Below are 21,087 nucleotides of genomic sequence, written 5' to 3'. Positions count from 1 at the left end.
TGCAGTTAAGTAATGCCCAGTTCCCATAGCAACCGAAAGCTTCAATGACTCCTGCCCTGCTTACAACCTACAGTGTAAGCCATGTCATGTATTACTACAGATATAAACAGACTATCTGTTTATTTTTCCTTCTTTATGGGTCAGGAAATTTTTATCCAAACAAAACCACCAATTTGTTTAAGGATGTGCTTTTCCTTAGTTAAAACAGATGCCAAATTTATTTTAAAAAAATGCATTTTGTACATGCATAAAGAGAACATCTAGACAACCCATATATATCATTAAGATTTTAATAGCGTCAATGAGTATAAGTCAGTATTTCCCATTTCAGTCAAGGAGCACAAACCACACTTTTATAACATTAATGTCTCCATACCTGGGAACTTCTGGTCTCTGGCTACCCGGAGCCTACCCTTGCGGAACGCGACCAGGACCACCCACTGATGTCGGAGGGCGACCAAGCTGACGTCAGTAGACTGGCCATTTGATCTTGGGGAAGTTGCTGCTGATGTCGTGGGCGTTCCCGCTGATGTCAGGGGCGTTCCCGCTGATGTTGGGGGTGTTCCAGCTGATGTCAGGAGGCATTCCCGTTGACATCGCAGGAAACACCCCTGTTTAAGGGGGAAATGGGTGAGGAATGGCCCCGCGACCTGGAGGATTCTCCATGTCAAACCCTGAGAGTTCCCAGGTATGGATATCTCCACAGAGCTGGATAAACTACATATTTACTTTACCAGTATATGAATAAGGAATGTATTATGTATCCCATCACTGTCACACAAGGATAAAACTACTTTTTTAATTTAGTGTCAAGAAAGACATTCTTTATGCGGTACCATGACCACATTTCCCTTTAACTATGCATACATATGGAAAATGTATACTATGGGGCGACTGTCTTATATGTAAATTTAAAGGGATTTCTGAGCTATCATATACATTAAACTTCATTTGATGGCTGATGGGAACTATAAGTATATGTACTGTAAAAAATGACTCCAGCATGTGTATTCCTAAATTGTAAAAGGTCCATGTGCATACATTTTATTTGTTTACTTACAAGTGAGTTATATAACAGCTGAATTCAACAGAAAGGTACATTCAACATAAAATAACTTCCACAGCAGGGCATCCGTGTTATGCGTTCAACAAACACTGAGAACAATCTTTCACATTTTCTAGGTAGGAGTTTCCGTGTATTGAGACTAGATGATGATTTGCCTTTGCAGGATGTGTCTTGTGGCTTTTGAAATGTTGCTAGTTTTCTCTTTTTACCAGCTGCGATGATGAACAAAATTACATAGCATTGAAGCAAATATAATAGAACATTTTGAAGAAGACACTGTTTAAGTTTTAAAAATATCAGTGAGGAGTTGATGGATGGAGAAAAAAGACTGGCTGCCCTTTTGTATAAAAATTGTGAAAATTAAACTAGTTTAGAAAAATATATGAATTATTTATTGTATGAATAAGTACTTCCTTTGAGAAAACAAGAGATTTTAGCTTTATTTCAGAACTACGATCTAGCTATACACATATTAACTAAAATTGTTTTTTTATATTTGTAAAATTTTATTTCTTTGTAATGCTGACGAATGTACATTCGAATATTTATAGAACTGCAAGTTACTATGAACGAATGCCACCTGCTCATGACTAAAGTATAAAATTACTGTATTTGTCACAAACCCACCATGGCTAACAGCATGCCAGATGGAAAAAATAATGGGTAAAATCATGCATAGTGGCAAAAATGAGAAGGATTTTGAACAGTCTAAACAAAGTAACACATAATTACCCATTCTTTACTCCTATAATTTTAGAGGCTGTGGTGCTTTCGCAAAAATAAAATACATAGACACTTATATTTATATATTATATAATTCTCTGTAAATAGAAGCAGTACAGAAGGGTTTATTATAGTGCTTGTAAACATATTATATTCTAACCAGGGTTGCACAAGTGCCAATCCATGGACATATTGCATATATAAGACTACATAACATATTTCCTTTCAGAAAAACATTGTGTTTTATTCAAACATATGCTTAGAAATATATGTACATTTTTCTCCTTTTCATACTGCCTTGTGTTCATAATTTGTTGGTCACGCACAGTTGGCATCCCTAACTGTAGCATATTATAATAACAACTATTTAATTAAAATGAAGAAAAGACTGTGGCAAAATATAGGGATTTGACCTCCCTGGTACTAAGGCTGACCTGGAGAAGATCAGAGCAATACTGGAGATGCCACAGCCAAGTAATATAAAATCTGTTCATCACTTAATTGGATTGGTCACTTAACTCGCAAAATTCATGCCACACCTGTCAGAAGTGTGTGAGCCCTTCAGAAAGCTTCTGGACAAGGATGCAGTTTAGCATTGGCTTTCTATGGTTGACAGTCCAATGCGGGATCTCAAACATATGGATATAACTGTGCTGTAGTACACTGATCAGGGGTAGATTAAAAATGAGGAAATAGGGCAATTGCCCCAGGGCTCCTGGTGTAGGGTTTGATTTCTACCACTCAGGGACACAGTATGGAGCAGATTACACACATAGGTGTATATTATATACTGTATAACTGTATAGTGTAGTGGTTGAAAGCATTATCTCTGATGTAGGCAAGACCCCTTAATGCAGAATCCCTACCTTATTAATATGAGAGCACAACATAATAGTCATGGTATAGACGTCACCCGTGTTAGATTCTGTTAGAATCAGGACATTCTGGCGAAAAATGGGCTACTGGAACAAACCCTACATGGGCAGGAGAACCTGGAACTGATGGAGTGCTACTACCACAGCAGACCAAATGAGAGGGCATATATGAAGCGTATGAGAGAACTGTGGATGGATAGAAGACCTACATCAACACTGTCAGAAACAGCTAGTAACCCAATGCTTCAACATAGTAAAGAGGAACAACATGGGATTGACCAACTGCACAGTACAACCCAGATTCGAGGAGTCCCAGAGATGCAAGGAGACCCAGAAGAACAACAAACCGTGTGGCTAACATGCAAAGTCAAAACTTCACTACCCATTACAGAGCGCAGCAGCTGTGATGAGCTATCAAATCATGGATAAACTAGGTACAGTCAACCCTTGAGATCAATTACAATGGCTTGGTGGAGAAGAACCATCGCCTAGAAGAAGCCAATAGATGCCTCACAACCATCCCCACTCAGACCAATGAACTGGTATATGCTACAGCTGCCATAATCCTGGAAATGCTTGGCTACACAATCAGAAAGGACAGGAAAACATACCCTCCACATTAAATGAGATTGGAGGCTGGTAGAACTACAGACGGGAGTGAATGTTAGAAACAAGACTCACTTCCTTGATAAATACAAGGGCCTAACTCGATCTGAAGCCCTAGAGACTGCTAAACAAAGGCTCATCCATCCAAGGTGTATTCCCAATTGCAGTGCAACAACACAGTAACAGCAAAACCACCAGCAGCAGAAACTAAGTGGCACTGGGAGGATATATGGGAGAAAGAAAAAACACATAACACCAATACAAAGTGGCTGTAGGACCTGAGAGATGACCACATCAATCTCCCAGAACAGGAACCAGTCACCATTACAGTAGCAGACATGCAACAGCGAGTCAATAACATGAAGAGTTGGTCAGCACCTGGCCCTGACATTGTCCACACCTACTGGCTGAAGGAACTGACAGTGGTCCATCAATGCCTGGCAGCACAAATGAACTACCTGATAGCAATAGGCTCCCGCCCAGACCGGCTAACATAAGGAAGAACAGTGCTGATCATGAAAGACCCAGGTAACGGCACAACACTCTCTAAATATCGGCCAATAACCTGCAACCCCACAACATGGAATGTCCTATCAGGCATCATAACCGCCAAGCTACAGGACCACACAAGCACAGCTCAGAAGGGCTCTAAGCACCAGTTGCTCATAGAGCACTCATCCTACTAGTACCGTGGTATCCATCAGGGAACCACGATGAGGAGACATGGAAGGCTGCAACATTCCAATACCACCACAACAAAAGAAAGATCCTGGGAATCAATGAGAAGGACAACATCAACATATAAGCCCTGCCAGTCATCGAATACCCTGCCGGCATAGTGAGCTGGTCAATGGAGGACACGGAGGCTGCCGGTGTGAAGAATCAGAAGCTAATCACAATATACAGAGGTTTCCACCCCAAGTCTAACACCAGAGACTGTACACCAGCCGGAAAGAAGGTGCAGGCTATGTAGAGAGGCTTCTGTCACACAGTGGCAGGGTGTAAAATGCTTGCAGGAACAACATACACTAAACGGCACAACCAAGTAGCTGGCATTGTGTACAGGAACATCTGCACAGAGTATGGGCTAAACCCTCCCAAGTCCAAATGGGAGATTCCACAAAAGGTTGTGGAGAACAGCAGGACTAAGATCCCGTGGAACTTCCAGAGAGTGGGATAACCAGGTACTAGCCAATCAATCTGACATTGTGGTGGTAGACAAGAACCAGAAGATAGAGTTGGTGATAGATGTGGCGGTGCCAGCAACATTATAAAGAAAGACTATGAGAAGTTGGAGAAGTACCAGGGCCTGAAAGAAGAACCAGAGAAGGCCAATCCCAGTGGTCATAGGAGGACTCGGAGCTGTGACTCCTTAGCTGGGAGAGTGGCTTCAACAGATTCCTGGAACATCAGAACACTCTGTTCAGAACCCTCACACCCGGGTTTGAGAAAGAGGCATACCACCCTTAAGGATGAGAAGGGAATAAAAAATAAATAAATACATGAATAATAATAATAAATAAAATAAAAAAATTATATATATTTATATATATATCTAAAACCTGTCACTATTCAGAGTGACACAAGCACAAGTGAACTTGGATGTTGCCTACTGCAAGGAGGTCAGCTTGTTGAATTCTCATCTAGGACACTGAACCCTACTAAGCAAAACTATAGGCAAATTGAAAAAGAGTGCTTGAGCATTTCAGGCAGCACGTCTGATGGTGAGTGTGTGACACACATGTTAGTAGCGTTTAATAGGAGCTGTATGATATACTGCAGTTTAATCATGCACAATAATTAAATGTCACAGAACAGAAGTTGCTCCAGAAAAGACAGTACAGAAATTGATGAAGGTTTGCAAGCACTTAAGCCTGTTGTTCTAGCTGTTTTGCCAGATTCAAAGGAAGGGGTGTCATTACTTGTAAGAATACTGGACATTCAGGAATGAAAGCAGCATTCAGGATGATATACTATAAAATGAGCCAAGAGTCATTATTCCAAAATCATTAAGTTCAGAGATGTTGACACACATATAGTCAAGCCAATACTTATTTTTCACCATCCCGCCATTCACAGTAACTTGTATATGGATTGCTTATGATCCAATCATAGATTTTTACTCTTATTTAAATTTTTGACATAAATGTAATTTTTATTTTGTAGAACTCAAATGTATACATATTATTAGTTGTGAAAGCAAATAAATAAAACATATATACCCTATTTTATCACAGGAATAAAGAGACATCAAACATCACAAACATAAAAGTACTAACAGTACTGACTTTACAGCACTGGCTATAATGAGTTTCAGCTCTGACAACAACCTGCCCTAACATCAATTACACGTTTTTCTTTGATCTTATCTGGCATACAGTGTTTTAGATTTGGAATTAAGGCATGATGAACTATGATTATGTGATACCCTTGCCAAATGTGTCCCTGAGATCTCAGTTGCTGATTTGTGATCAGGCCAGAATGGCCATCTGGGGTGAGTATAAAAATATAAAGTGTGGCCTGTCATATCCAGCAGTTTATGGGTGTCCACCATTCTTAAAATGCACGTGCCGCCTTGTTATCCCCTGTCCAGGCCTATTTATGGATATAATGTTAACAAACAATCTTCATTTTAGTCTGCATTTTGGAATGGTCAATCTACTTTTTCTTTCTTCCAACTTATGAGTCCTTATAAAATGTGGATATTTTAGTAATGATGCTAATGAATAGACATATACTGTATTTCCCTATGTATAAGACTTTTTTTTAGAAAAATTTGGGGTCTAAAAACTAGGTGGGTCTTATACAGTGGTGGTAGATTTTTTTTGCTCAGCAGCATCTCTTGATCCGTCGAGGCGACACAGGAACCCAGTGGAGTCACGTGAATGTACATCACATGACTCCGCTCCGTTCCTGTTCCTGTTCGAGCACTGCAGAGGGAAACAACGGCCCCCACGGAAGTCTGCGAGCCGCACCAGAAGATCTTCAGTTAAGGGTGGGGGAGTAAATGAATGAATATATGTGTGTGTGTGTGTGATAGCATGGATCCGTGTGTAGGGGGCACAGGGAGGCTAAAAGTGATGTGCATGTACTGGCTTCCTGAGCATGAGAGGAGTGTGATTGCTAACAATTGCTAGCAGGTAACATCAGTCACACTCATATCATGCCCAGGCAGCCGGAACAATAACTTTATGTAATATATTTCATAAAAAATGTAGGGCCCCAAAATTGTGCGTCTTATACATGGGAGCATCTTATACTTGGGGAAATACGGTAGTTATAATAACAAAACAAAATATTGTCACCTACAAATACATGGCACATACATGACACAATAATCATTAGCATGGATTAAGTTATACAACCTTTTATTTAACAATAATTAAATAAGTACTTTGTGTGAATTAACTTCTTTCTTTGATGAGCAAAAACATTTATTTTTATACAGTGTACATTTTTATACAAATATACACAAAAATCAAAGAAGAAGGGTCACTATAACATTGCTGAAGTTAAGAGGTTATTAAATGTTACAACATTAAGTAAACGTGACCATTAAGCACTAAGTGCATTCAGATTCGTACAAATTTTAATGTTAACTAAATTCCCCAATTTAGAAAGTTCAAGGGACTCAAATAAACAAGCGAAAATTAAACAGAGATCACAGACTTTTTGTTTGCATTTTGTTGTTTTTTTTTACTCACACATGCTCTCACTCATGCTTTCACATGCTCTCTTAAAACCTTTCTCACTCTCTCTCACTTGCTCTCACCTTCTCTTACCTGCTCTTTCTCTCTCAATGTGTCCCTTCTCAGCCAGCTGCTTCAGAGTCTCTGTCTCCTTTTCCGCAGCTTGGCTTCTTGTCTTGCTTCTTTTCTTTTTTGTTCTTTCTTCTGTCTTCATTCTTGGTCTGATACTCCCTACTTTCCTGGCCTCCTGAAGCGCTTCTGTAGAAAGGACAGAGCCTCCACGCACTCCCTCTTCCTGGATTGGAGGAAAGAGGAGGAGAGAGGCTAAACTCGTGGGGCGTGTTTTGGTTCTGCCCTGTTGCTTAAGTACTCTGAGTGGCCAGAATTATTCAGATGGATCCACGGAGTAAGAGAAGTGTTTCTGTTTAGGTCTTTTGGAATGTGTGGGAGAATGTGAAAGAACATGAGAGGGAGTTAATGAGTGTGAGTGAAGCTGAGTGAGTATTAATTTTGTTTTTCAAATAAAAAATGCCCTCTGAATTTCATCTAAACTGAAAGGACAAGAAATGGATTTTCTTGGTTCTTTGTTACTGATACATGTACAAGGCTGTCTCATCAGTGAAGATGTTACCCAACCCTTATTAGGGAATTATTGATTGTATATAAGAAGAGTGGTACAGTGTAGAAGGTTACAGCCCTTATATTTGCTAGACATGATGACTGCAAGCTGGCTACCATTTGTCTTTTATCTGCTATTTGGATTGAATATTCAGACATAGCACTTGCCAGCTAATATATTTTGTTATTAACCAAAGAAAAAAATGCTTGCTGTCCACCATAACGTTGTAGAAAATGCTAAATGGAATTTGTGGATTTGGTTGTTGAAGCAACTTTGTTAAATACTGTAATATGACAATCTTATCTTATTTGCAAACACATCTGTGGTAAAGGCATCACAAAAAGCATTGTAACATCCAACTATATAATAATAAACCATAAAACATTCAGAAAATGGTAACATTTATTTACCAAACCTCTTGTATGCTACTATACAGTATAAGTGTTTAAAGAAAACTTAGTTTACAAAATTATAGGTGCTACATGACTCACAGAGTATTTTAACATGCATTCTTATTTAGTAGGGGTGTTGGGAAAAGGGCATCTCATGTCATATACATACAACAAAAATTTATATATATATATATTTTTTTTTAAATCAGTAAACACAATTACATTCATTTATTTAGTGAGTAGAAGTTTAAGAAGTGGTGGGATCTGTTTTAAGCCCAGAATGATTTTGATACAATTATGTGACAAAGTAACTATGATGCATTTGTGAATAAGACAAAATTATAATATACATAATAGCATAACCATTGATTTTTTTGGTAGGGAGAGGGTAGATAGCGAGAAGGGAGACGGTAGATAGTGAGAAGGGAGGGAGAGGGTAGATAGTGAGAAGGGGGTAGGGAGAGGGTATATAGCCTGAGAAGGGGTAGATAGTGTGAGAAGGGGGGAAAGGTGATAGATAGTGTGAGAAGGGGGAAAGGGGTAGATGGTGTGAGAAGGGGGAAGAGGGGAAGATAGTGTGTGAAGAGGGAGAGTGGGTAGATAGTGATGATAACAGGGGGAGAGGGGGTAGATAGTGTGAGAAGAGGGGGTAGATAGTATGAGAAGGGGGAGAGGGGGTAGATAGTGTGAGAAAAGAAATCATAACAGATTCTCACACCGGGGCCCTGAGGCTTCTAGTTACACCCCTGGCGAAAGTGGTTGGCAGATAAGGTAGGGAAACATTTAGAGAACGTGAAAGAGAAAATGACAGAGAATAAGAGTGTGAGAGTGTGTGTCATGCCTCTCTCACCTTTACGTGCTCTTCCCAGCTGTCATCCGTCACTGCAGGCCATCCAAAAGCTCGCAGGTAGGCCATATCGCGGTAGGTCAAAACCGCGGCCTAAAGTTCCAGCAAACCCCAGAGAGGACTTCAATGTGTTGCCCAGACATCAGCATAATGTTGCACACCTGTGGAGGGGGGGAAGCCTGCCTCCACCAATAGTGTTCCTACACATAAACAGTGAACTAGGTGCTGTGGAGTCACTCCCCTCTGATAACCAATCCAGTGAGGAGCTTGTCCAACACAGGGGAGGAGTAGATACCTGCAGCACTATAAAAACCCCTCAGACTGTGACTACTTTACTCCAGTGTTCCAGAAGTTTGGTTCCTGTATGTCCTTGGACTCCAGATTCCTGTTCTTCTCTGCTCGGTTTGCTACAGAACCTTTTTTGGATTCTCCAGTATTTGACCTTTGGCTCTCCTATTGAACTACCCCGTTTGTCTATTTTTCTGACCCCAGCTTGGACTACCGTTTTCTCTGATCGCCGCCAGCCCCAGACCTATTGGACTGTTCCTGACATTGTTTTTGAATTATCCTCTGCTCTTACACTCCAAACCCAATCCTGACAGTGTGAGTGAAAGGACCTGTAAATTTCAGACACAGATTCAGAGCTTCTTGCTTCATTTTCATCTGCTTTGTGGGGGGTCTGGCCTCGTTTTCGTGTCTCTGTGCGAATCGCTGAATTTACCAAAATCTGGTACATCCTTACAGGTTTACTGAACTCACTACAAAAGGTGTCCATAGGACTAACCACATGAGTTCAAATAAACCTGCATGGTATAGCATTTACTTTCTGATCAAACCACCAACATTATTCCTTTCTTATTGTCTGTTTAATTTAATCTAAATCATGAAACATTTGGTATGTTTTTATTTTGACTGACTAAATATATGCAGTTAATAATACATAGTAAGAAATACACATGAAAGTGTAAAGCAGAGCTATACTACAATTTGACCCAGAACAATTACTTATAATATTATGTAACATTTTATTCCTCTTAACAGAAAATTCTTTGCAAACTTGAGATCTGGCTGATCGAGTCACTAGAGTTTGTAATATTTTGAATTAAAAGTATAATTATGCACAAGGTAAAAAATAGTACCTGCTATGAATAAGGAATACACAAATTTAATGTAGCAACTACATGCTTATTTTCAGTATCACTTAGCTGCTCTTAAGTGGTATGTAAGTATTTTTTTTAATAAAAAGTAATATGTGAAAACCTACTGTTATTTATGCAATATGTATAATATAATTCACATAAGTTTTAAATTAATCCATATTTTTTTAATTGTGTTATTCAATATGAAGCATAGAAAGGGCTTTTTTCATAATACATTATTTAAAGCATTACTACATTGTTTTTGATAAGACTTAATAGTGAGCAGTACTCACTATACATGCATTATGTTCATTATGTACGCCAGGCATCCATTCAAAAAAGGAAGTCTTGCTTGATGGTTTGACGTGGGGTAATATGAATGGTGTTTCCCGAGGACTCCCTCAGGGGGCCATCGTTATGGTGCTGCTGGATAATTTTTTTACTTTAATTATTATAATTTATTTTTAATTTATAAGTATTTACTTTACTGATGATGCTCTGACCAATCAGCAGCACTCACTACACATGAATGGAGCATTGCATACATTGAGAACACTATGCTCGATCACGTGATTGCACATGATTTCTGTGAACACCAATGCTGCCACTTTTTCATGGCAGCATGGAACATCATGACATTTTTAATGGGTCAAATTATTTAAATCAATATTCTGATCATACCTTAAGTCATCTGATAATATGGATATTTGCTGAGTGAAGTTTAGCTTAGCAACAATTTGTACTTTTTCAATTAGTTATGGAGAAAGACATTTTAAATTGGGGTTATAGGATATCTAATTTGTTGTCAGAACAATAGAAACATAGAATTTGATGGCATATAAGAATCATTTGTCCCATCAAGTATATCTGTTTTCTCTTGCTTCAAAAACCTTATTCCATACTTGGTCTAACCTTAGATTCAAGAAAGCCATATGCCTATCCCGTGCATGCGTACATTCCTTTAAAGCCGGGAGGCTGTTCTACTTATTTACCACCTTTTGGAGTCTGGTTCTGCTAAACTAGACATACTGAAGCTGAAATGGAATAATAGGCAAAATGAATAATCAAAGCTAACTGTAAAACTTCCAAAGATGTTGTAACGCAATGGCTTCTTCTGCTGAAGTGATTCTCTTACCATAGCTGCTACAATAATATGATTGTTACCACTGCCTGAGTTCCTTAAATCCCCATTTGTTCAGAAACATGCCCCTTTGCAGACAGTGTATCCTGGTAGTGAAAAACACACAATTATCAAACATGTACTATTGCATCCCTTTCATTTTTTAGGACTGCCTTGATTAGCTCTATTAAAATGGTAGTCTATCTCATGCAATACAATAGTAATGAGAGTTTGGTGATTGAAGTAGTTGATAAAATATTATTATTCAGTTGCAAACTGTATATTAAAATGTTTCTCTTTGTAGCATTAGCTTCATTATATTTCATAATGAATATAAATATGGGTAAGGTAATTACAAGAGATGTAATATGGCCTCAAGAGATCATTTGAAAATCGGTATTTGTACTTAAATTTGTTCAAGAAAAGAATTGTGCTTTTTAACCTAAAAGATCTTACAAATCTAATTGTATTAAGTAACATGATAACGTGGCCTTTGAGTAATATCATTAAGCTGTCAAAAAGATTTTTATCTCTTGAATGTGTTACACCGTTAATTTGCCAATTTTCTTTTTTATTGCGATTGATCAATTACTATCTATGCATAACATGTCATCAGATCTTTCTTATTGTTATGCATACAGTAATATACTGCATGCAGCAACTGCTGTCAAGAAGATAGGGCACAATTGATATGCCAAGTTTACAAGTGTAAACTACAGACATAAATTGTGAAACACTTACAGTAAAGTGTAGGAAGACAATACTAGCTTATCTTTCCTGGTTATTGTACAATATGGTTTGTAAAACATGTTAATGTACAATTTAGGCGCTATGGATTATTGTCAAAATAATATGCAAATACTTAGCATCCTTTGGTTATGATATTGTTGTTTAAATCCATGTTATTTCTAGTAAACAAGGAGGGTTATGTTAAAATGTTGTACACAAACTGTATAGTTTAGTACTAACAACAATTTGTTAAAAATATATTTATTATTCTATATTAACAGACTGAAAGAATTTGGAATGGAATAATGTGTGTTAAATTAGCACGTTTGTTAAAGGTAAATGATGTAGTCAATATAGCGGATGATACAGAAGGTGGAGGTTATTCATAAATTCCGTCTGTAGCACTGTTAACATTTAAACACACAAGGCCATCCATCCCTTTGTATGTCTACAATGCTCCAGCATAATTCATAGTTAAGCAGTTAAGAAACTTGAATGGCATCTCGCAAAATTAATTATGCATTGGTGCAGGCTTCTTGTGGTTATCCCAGTATAATGCATAGTTAAATGAGAGTGATTAAATGTTATTACCACAACTTAACTGTAGCGGTTTATAATATCACCAGTGGCTAGTTTTCATTAATATTCTTATGGTAAATAAATGTTTTACTAATAACATAGCCAGTTCCTGCTCTGTTTATCTCTTCAGTTGAGTTCCACTTTCTCTATGATAAACAGTAAACATTGTCAGTATTCCACCTGTAATAAATGCCCTGTAACTTCCAGCTGGCTTTAAACCATGGATAGCATTATTCAAGCGTGCCAAGGCTGAAAATGTGATATATTGAAAATGACTGCATTGGTCATGTTTCTCTGTTTATCTTTAAGACTTAGTAAATAATGCTGCCGCATTTCAGTTTTCTCCCACATATTCAAAATGAAATTCTAGCAGCATAGATATGTTTACAGTGAGGTAAGGCCATCCCTAAAAGCAAGTTAGGTGTTAAGCATACATGGAAACTTCCCAGGGTAAGCTACCTGGATCTCTCCATCTATTGGGGAGTAGCTTTGGGAAGGTATGGGGCTAGCCACGTACATATGTGGGGCTACCCATGAACAGCTTTTAATGTGAGGGAACTGGTGGGGGGGAAGTAGGTTAAATATGGACAGGGAGGGTTTGTGGCCAAACTCTCCTCCCTTGCCCGTAGACAAAAAATCTCTGACCTTGGACAAACCTGAATAATTCCCAGGTGTGGTGGTTAATTCATATAAATGTGCATGGGAGGTCTTCAGAAAGGATGATTTTCTGATTACAATTTGCTAAAAGATACATCTTAACCAAACAGGTATTTATTGGCTTAATATATATAGTTTGGAGTATAACATAACTTTTACTTTAAAGGGGAAAATATTTAGGTTTTCTATGTAAAAAAAAACTGAATGGTGTTAAATCAAAGCCAAGGCATGATGTGTACTAGAATTAGATATTCCAAGAAAAACATGCAGCCTTTATGACCTCATTTAATGTAACTTGCCCTAACTTGTTTTCCTTTCATTTTTTTGTTTTCCATTTTCTCTTCACATTTCATTTTTTTCCTATTTTCGTCTGAGCTCTTGTACTTTTTAGATTGATTTTTTTGTATATTTTTTACACATAATTAGTGTAGAAAAAGGGTATTGTATACTTTCATTACACTATTATTCAATGGGAAAATTTGGATGAAAATATTCAACACAAGTGTCTTTACCCTAGTTTCGAGAACTGCACAAAGACATTGCCTGTATACGGTATATGTTTTATTTTATTCTACCATGTTTTAAATTTAACTCTAGATTATAAATCATTACTCTGTTCGAAGAAACCGTCCATAGACCATATTTTATATAGTCTTATAATATCCTGCAGTCTACCCAATGGTTAAGTCGTTTTTTGAAATAACTAAGCACAAAATGTATCCATGGAAACAGGTTGTAGAAAAAAAACTGTGCAGACTACTCTGCTAGATCAAGCAAATCCTAACAGACATAGCACTGGGACAGAGAAAGAAGAAAAATAGATATATCTGCAGTATTGCAGACAACGTAAGATCATATAACATGGTTTGGGCTTTTTACTTGTTACAGCGGTTCTGGTGACATGGAGGGTGGTTTAAAAGAAATGAAGATGTAACAGTTACCAGAATGCAAGGCTTTGTTAACAATTCAATACAAGGGTACCTTTCTTGTGGGATGCTTCAAATTGGGTAGATAAAACTGGAGGTTTTGGCGCTTTTGGTATACTCTATAAGCACCCATCTAAGTTTCCATCATTTTTTGTTACATCATTTAGTCCTGCATAATATATAGGGTAGCAAATCTTTGATTGCACCTTCAGGTTTTTTAGAATAGGTTTTTGAATTAATCCATCAGAAAGGGAGGAGCACAAAAGTAGAAGTAGATGATCTTGGCCCACAGGAGCTTTAGCAACCTGCTAAAGGATGGTAACAAGATGCACTGTATTATTTAAATCATTTTATTAACAGGATCTGCAAAGTTATAATAAAAGTCATACCAAGAAACATACGTCCGTTCTCATGGTTATACAGAACCACAAGTTTGGGCACACTCTTCACAGTTCCTTACACAGTCCTCAATGCCCTGTTCAATATCCGATGACCAAATGTAAACCCTTGCGTGTTCTTTCACGTTCACAATGCTGACAGACTCTTATGTTGTTGCCCTAGAACTTTATATAATAATGTAACAGGTAATGCTTAGTTGGTTGCTGTGGAATACGTAAGGAATTAAATTCTCTTTCACAGATGATGCTCATGGAAGTGAAATAAGTGAAATTCACAAGAGCAACAATCTGGTGAAAGTGCGCTAATATATACATACCGACATACAGCATATTTAGCGTGGAAAACACTTATCTTAATAATACAGAATATAATCCAGAAACATAGAAAGCAAAAAAAAACAACATATAGTGCTCACTCAGATTTTCTAGAGCAGTAGACTGCTCTCTAGATGCACATGCTTCAAACACCTGTGGTAAAACAGGGTCGTTGTCACATGGATGTAGCTTCTCCAAACAGCCAATGGTATCATAATTGGACATTCAAACCCATCAGACATATTATGAGAAAGCACAGCCCCTACTCCATTTGGAAAACAATCACACATCAGTGCTGCATACAAAAGTTAGTGTTAACAAAAAATATTTTATTTTGTTTTGCTCCAATAAACTTCTTTAATCTGCATAGCTGGAGACTGCCATTGATGTTAGTCTATAGATAACATCACTAGATGTTTAAACACGACAGTCGACTCCTTCCACGGCAATGATAATGAAGTCTTCTCCTTCATAGACTTTTATTATGCAGTGCGTTCAGCTTGATGAACCATTCTTTTTGCAACAGGCCGTATGGTAAGGAGCCGGGTTAGCTAATAGATTGGGCTAAAATGACAGATCTGGAACACATGGAAATTGCTAAAATTAATCCACCTGTAAATATAATACAAACAACACAACTTTTATAAAAAAGAAAAACAGCATAATATTTGTTTTTAATGTTTTTTTTACCTGGTGTGCCAAATGGCCAGTCGGGGTTTATTCACATTGAACAAACAAGGGAAAGCCTCCCTGTGTAACATTGACAACCATTAACCCCTTAAGGACAAAGGGCGGTCCCCAAACCCATTGAAAACAATGCATTTTGAGCACGTACATGTAGGGCTTTGTCATTAGGGGGTTAATGAAGTAACCGTGTACTATTTTATTTTAGAAATGTAACATTCACCTCTCCTAAATTTACAGTCATTTTTTTCTCTCCTGTTAATAGTGCTGGGGACCCTAATAATCTGCAGAAGAAAAAATGAACAACAAAATAGTAATACAATTCTATTTGTCAGTTCTAAAAAGACTCTAGTCTACTACTTCTTATAGTAGATTTTTATTTATACTGCGTAAACTTTAACATACAATGATATACAAAAAAATATATCCTACTTATAGAAACCTAAAATTGAAAAGCCAGTTCTGAAAAGTGTGTATGCAGAATGGCCAGGAGGCCTACACAACTAAAAGGGTCACATTGCATGTTTGTCAACTAAAGAAAATTATATTAGAGTGGCAAGTTATTTCCTTTGTCCCCAATTGTGGTTAGGTTTTCAGTAAGTATATAAACAAAACATTATCATTTGTTTGAGTTACCCTGGATTGTAAACATATGTGATTATCTCCTCCAGTAGAACATTACAGTCATTTTCTGCAATGTTAGGCATAAGTAAATGTGCAGATGCAATTCTGAATCATTCTTGACTCCATGGAAACTGCAGAACAACTTGACTTAATGTTCATTTTGAACTTATGAATATTTTATCACTGAAGATTAAAAAAAACCCTAAAATTGCTTTACTTCTTTTGGGGCCAGTCCATTGGGACTGTAATGCATTGCATATTTAGTATAGCTTAGATGTTAATGTTCAGAAATATTGAAAGGCCTAGGTTGTTTGTAATTTCACTAAGGTACATGTCTACTCTAATAAAAAAGATAACTGGAATAGTATGAGACAGATATTGATTACATTACATTTATTTATATAGCACCAGGAGATTCCGTAGCGCTCTTACAAAAGAGTGTGTAGAATATTTTAAAATCACAAACAATAACAAACTGGTTTTCGGTCCTATCAGTCACAGGCTCGCTGGGCATTTGCACAAGGTGGCCAGTCCAGGCCTATTTATTTAGCAGAGCCATGTCACGTCATTAACCTGTTTTGTTTTGTTTTGAAATACCCAGCAAGACAAGGAGAAGTCATTGAAAAAGAAAAAAAAAACATCCTTCATGATAAAATCCAGTGCCTACATACCTCATACAGTTTAGTGTTTACAAAAAATATTTAATTTTCAGACCTAGAGAATGTCATTGATGTCAGTCTAGTGATATTTTGTATGGCTTTACATGGCACTGAGCTGCTTCTTTATAGCAATGATAATGACATATGTTCCTCCATAGACTTTTATTAGTCAGAATGTCCAATGGTGAACCATTATACTGCTTACAACAGGCAGTACGATAAGGAGCCACGTTGTTTGTTTAATGGATAGGGTTAAGATAACATATAGAACACCTAGATGTGGCTACTTTTTTTATTACCTGTGTGCCATATGGCCAGTCTCGGCTTGCACACAGTGACCACTCAGGGGAACAGCTGCCTGGTACTATTTTATTTAAAAAAATTAACAGTTACTTTTTTCTAAATTTACAATGTTGTTTTTTTTCTGTTTTATTTACTCTGCTGTCTGCACAGCAAAGTCACATAAATACAATCCAGAGTTATTAAAATAAAACATTGGTATTTGAGTTATTCAACAGAAAGACATATAATTGTGTCAGGGTCTTGTTTTTTTTTTGCAAATAATTGCTTATTAGAAAGCCCAGCAAGGTTTTAGGCATCTTATAAAGAAATAGACCACAGGTATAAAGTAGGCCCTGCCACATTTTTATCCATCCACAATACTTCTTGGTGCTAAAGCAAACTCTTTGAAGCTGACACAAATGAGATTCTAATGGTTAATAGAATTATGTATCACCACACAGAGCAATGCATTTGTCATCATATTAGTGGTTTATTGTTCCGGAAAGTCTTCAGTTAATATGTTCCATAACTTTACAGTAAGTATGAAATTCACATCCGTAATGACATGTCCAGTTTACAGGCTACCAACATGGAAAGGGGGGAGCAAAAATATAATTTTATTTAGTGCTACACATGGATGTACATTTTACTTCATTCACTACAATGTTACCTATTAAGATGGTACTCCATTTTGTATAATTCTGTAGTGCATGATGTCCATAGCAAACAATACAAAATCTGGAAACAAAATAGCTTGGACTAGCATAGAAAGTCCTAATTATAAACATACTGGTAGTATACATAATAATTTAAAATTATACAAAATACATTTATTTTCAATACTCTAATATTACATTTATTCAGTCAGCAAATCTGACACCTGTTTGCTCAGGAAAGAAAATTCAACAGTAATCATTTATTCTAAAGCCTAATACAATTATATATAAAATTAACTTATGCATCCACATTCTGTGGCTGGACAAACCCTGGGTGTCAGGTTGGCATGGCAACCAGGTTCTTGCAAGACAAAGCAGGCGGACTGCCGGGGCTGCCATTGGGAATCCAGGTCTCCCTGCTTGGCTGGAGGGGCACTGTGAAGTCGGTGCAATTAGTTGCCCAGTGAGTCATGTAACATTCATTACGTGACCCCAAGGTCGAAAACAGGCAACAGCATGGCAGGTCTCCACATGGGTGAGCATAAGAGGGAGGGGGATGTGTGTGTGTATATTGTAGCAAGCCGTTTATTAACCACTTATGAGTTGTGATGTGTTAAAATCGATGTCACATAGCACTCAGGATCACACAGTAGATGGCTTTCTGACTACCTGACCTCAAGCTTGAGTGAAACTAGCCCTGTATCTACATTAGCCAAAAATTGAATTACCATGTTAAAAAATAAAACAAATAGTAGATTTTTAAAGACTTAGGTTGCAGTTCTTACAATACTGATAAAATGGGATATAAACGTTTAAAGCTGATCTGTAACTTTCCCAAGTTTGTAAAGATGGGGTTTGTTAATGTTAGCTCTGTCACAGGCTGCTGCTGATCTCTTTTGCCACACGGTGAACTTTTGAACTAATTATTTCCAAAGCAATTACCATGATTGACTAACATAAAGCACAAGCCATTTGTAGTTTCATTAAATTAATTTACTTATACAAGTAGGTTTAATGGCAACAGGTCCCCTTGAAGTAAACAAGTACTAGTAATGTATTTTTAAATGTCACACCTAGTCAAAAAACATTATAAAGTTGTATGTTATATTGGGACTGCAGAATAAAAGCATATTCCTGTACCTGATTAGACTTTAATGTATTCAAAATCTTTTTTTTCACATTAGTACTGGAAAAATCAAATCTTCTGTTATATAATGGTCCTTCCTGACCTTGTAGACTCAAGAGGGTGGATTTTTTTCACTAACGTTTAGCAAATTAGTGTTGGCGATACCAGATCATATATATATATATAAAGAGAAGTGTGACAGCAAAACATAGAACTCATATCCCTGGTTTTCATATTGAGTGATAATCATTTAGAATTGTCATGCTTTAAATTTAAGATTGTTTTAATACATATAGATGGGAGCCATCTATTTATTCTGGGGCAGTCACATCATGATGAGGTTGACCTAGCTGTGTGCAGAGACCCACTTCATGGGGTGGGCCTAGCCATACATAAGGGTAAGGCTAGCTCCAGAGAGCCTAAAATAGATGGCTAATAGGAGGGCAGTCGGTAAGGGCAAACACTGACACCCTGCCCAGAGAAGTAATCAAAATATAGATGGTGGGAGTATTCATCACAAAAAGCGAAATGTTATTAGTTATACTGATGATGTCTTTTTTTCTTTTTATCTTTTTTCAGTTCATCGCTTTTGCTTCCTTGTTTTTTATCCTGGTATCAATAACAACATTTTGCCTGGAAACCCATGAAGCATTTAATACGATCATTAACAGAACAGAGCCAGCTAATAATGGCACGGAAATGGTGTCATTAATTGAAATTGAGACAGACCCTGCCTTAACATATGTAGAAGGAGTCTGTGTGGTGTGGTTCACATTTGAATTTTTTGTGCGGATTACTTTCTGCCCCAACAAGCTTGAATTTGTCAGAAATCTTTTAAATATTATAGACTTTGTGGCTATTTTGCCATTTTATTTAGAGGTTGGACTAAGTGGGCTGTCATCCAAAGCTGCTAAGGACGTGTTAGGGTTCCTAAGAGTTGTGAGGTTTGTTCGTATCCTTCGAATTTTCAAGTTGACTCGTCATTTTGTAGGACTAAGAGTGCTTGGGCACACTCTTCGAGCTAGCACTAATGAATTTTTGCTTCTCATAATATTTTTGGCTCTAGGAGTCTTAATTTTTGCCACAATGATCTATTATGCAGAGAGAATTGGGGCCAGTCCCACTGACCCATCAGCTAGTAATCATACACAGTTCAAAAACATTCCAATTGGATTTTGGTGGGCTGTAGTTACCATGACTACACTGGGATATGGCGACATGTATCCTCGGACATGGTCAGGGATGTTAGTAGGAGCACTATGTGCTTTGGCTGGAGTTCTTACAATAGCAATGCCAGTGCCAGTCATTGTTAACAATTTTGGAATGTACTACTCACTTGCAATGGCAAAACAAAAGCTTCCAAGAAAAAGAAAGAAATACATTCCGCATGCTGCTCAAGCTGATTCCCCTACCTTTTGCAAGATGGATTTGAACATGGGATGTAACAGCACTCAAGTGGATGCATGCCTAGGAAAAGACAACAGGCTCATGGACCACAGCATGTCAGGTACAGTGCAATGTTATCTGAAATTTGGAATTTTATTATCTTCTTAGATGACAGAAAGCTGGTCCTACATATATTATAATCTGGAATTTACATTTTTATATATCATATTATGATGTACACAGAGTACCATATCAATGCAATTTGTTGTAAATAACATTATGATGATCATAGAACTATTAGTAAAATCACTACAGGTTGAGTATCCCTTATCTAAAACGCCAAATAACGGAAGTATTTTGGATAAGGCATAATTTCGGATAACAAATTTGTCTTCTCACCTGTATCCACTCCATTGTTCAGGCTGCAAATTTGGAAAACATGCCCGATGCCTAGTACCCTGTGTAATCTGAAACACATTAACTGAAAGTATATAAGAATGCATAAAATGTGTAAAATATTTTTATACACTGTGTTACTCTAGACACACTGGTGGTTGTATGCTGAAAAATAATTAAATAAAGCTTCAGGCAATAGAGTTGTTTTTAAATCTTTCAGAGCAGCCCAGGAGACAATCCCCACTGCTTTCCCTTGCCGGTCCTTTCCGGGAAAGCCACTGAAGGACAACATAGTTCCAGGCTTCATAGATTAGCCTGCACTTGTTTTTTTTTATCTCAACTGTTTACTTGCATAGTTTGTGTTTTAAATCAAAATCAACGGTTAAAAGATTATTTTGACACTTTGCAAGTTTTTTGTCCCTATGGTTGCGGTAATGTTAATTGACTCTTTTTATTCTGTTGCACTTGACAGAGATGGACTTGTTATTAGATTTCCCTTGATGTTCTGGACTGCATCTATATCCAATAAAGCTGCTATAGTCTTTGCACCTGCAAATCCTAGTGTAGTATTCATAATATTCTTCAATGCCAGCT

At 37.3% G+C, this 21,087-nt stretch overlaps 1 protein-coding gene across 6 annotated transcripts in view; it reads left to right on the top strand.

Moving 5' to 3' along the window:
• KCNC2 (potassium voltage-gated channel subfamily C member 2) overlaps positions 1 to 21,087 on the top strand; it is a 67,409-nt gene that overhangs the window by 38,272 nt on the left and 8,050 nt on the right. For all 6 annotated transcript variants that reach the window (XM_053461972.1, XM_053461975.1, XM_053461974.1 and 3 more), the window contains exon 2: positions 19,291 to 20,218. In XM_053461972.1, the coding sequence (XP_053317947.1) occupies positions 19,291 to 20,218 (928 nt within the window). The remainder of the gene's footprint in view (positions 1 to 19,290; positions 20,219 to 21,087) is intronic.

The sequence above is a fragment of the Spea bombifrons genome, chromosome 4 (genome assembly GCF_027358695.1).
Source record: "Spea bombifrons isolate aSpeBom1 chromosome 4, aSpeBom1.2.pri, whole genome shotgun sequence".
Taxonomy (NCBI): Eukaryota; Metazoa; Chordata; class Amphibia; order Anura; family Pelobatidae; genus Spea; species Spea bombifrons.
Note: the sequence above shows the minus strand (reverse complement) of the source record. Positions and strands in the feature narration are given on the sequence as shown.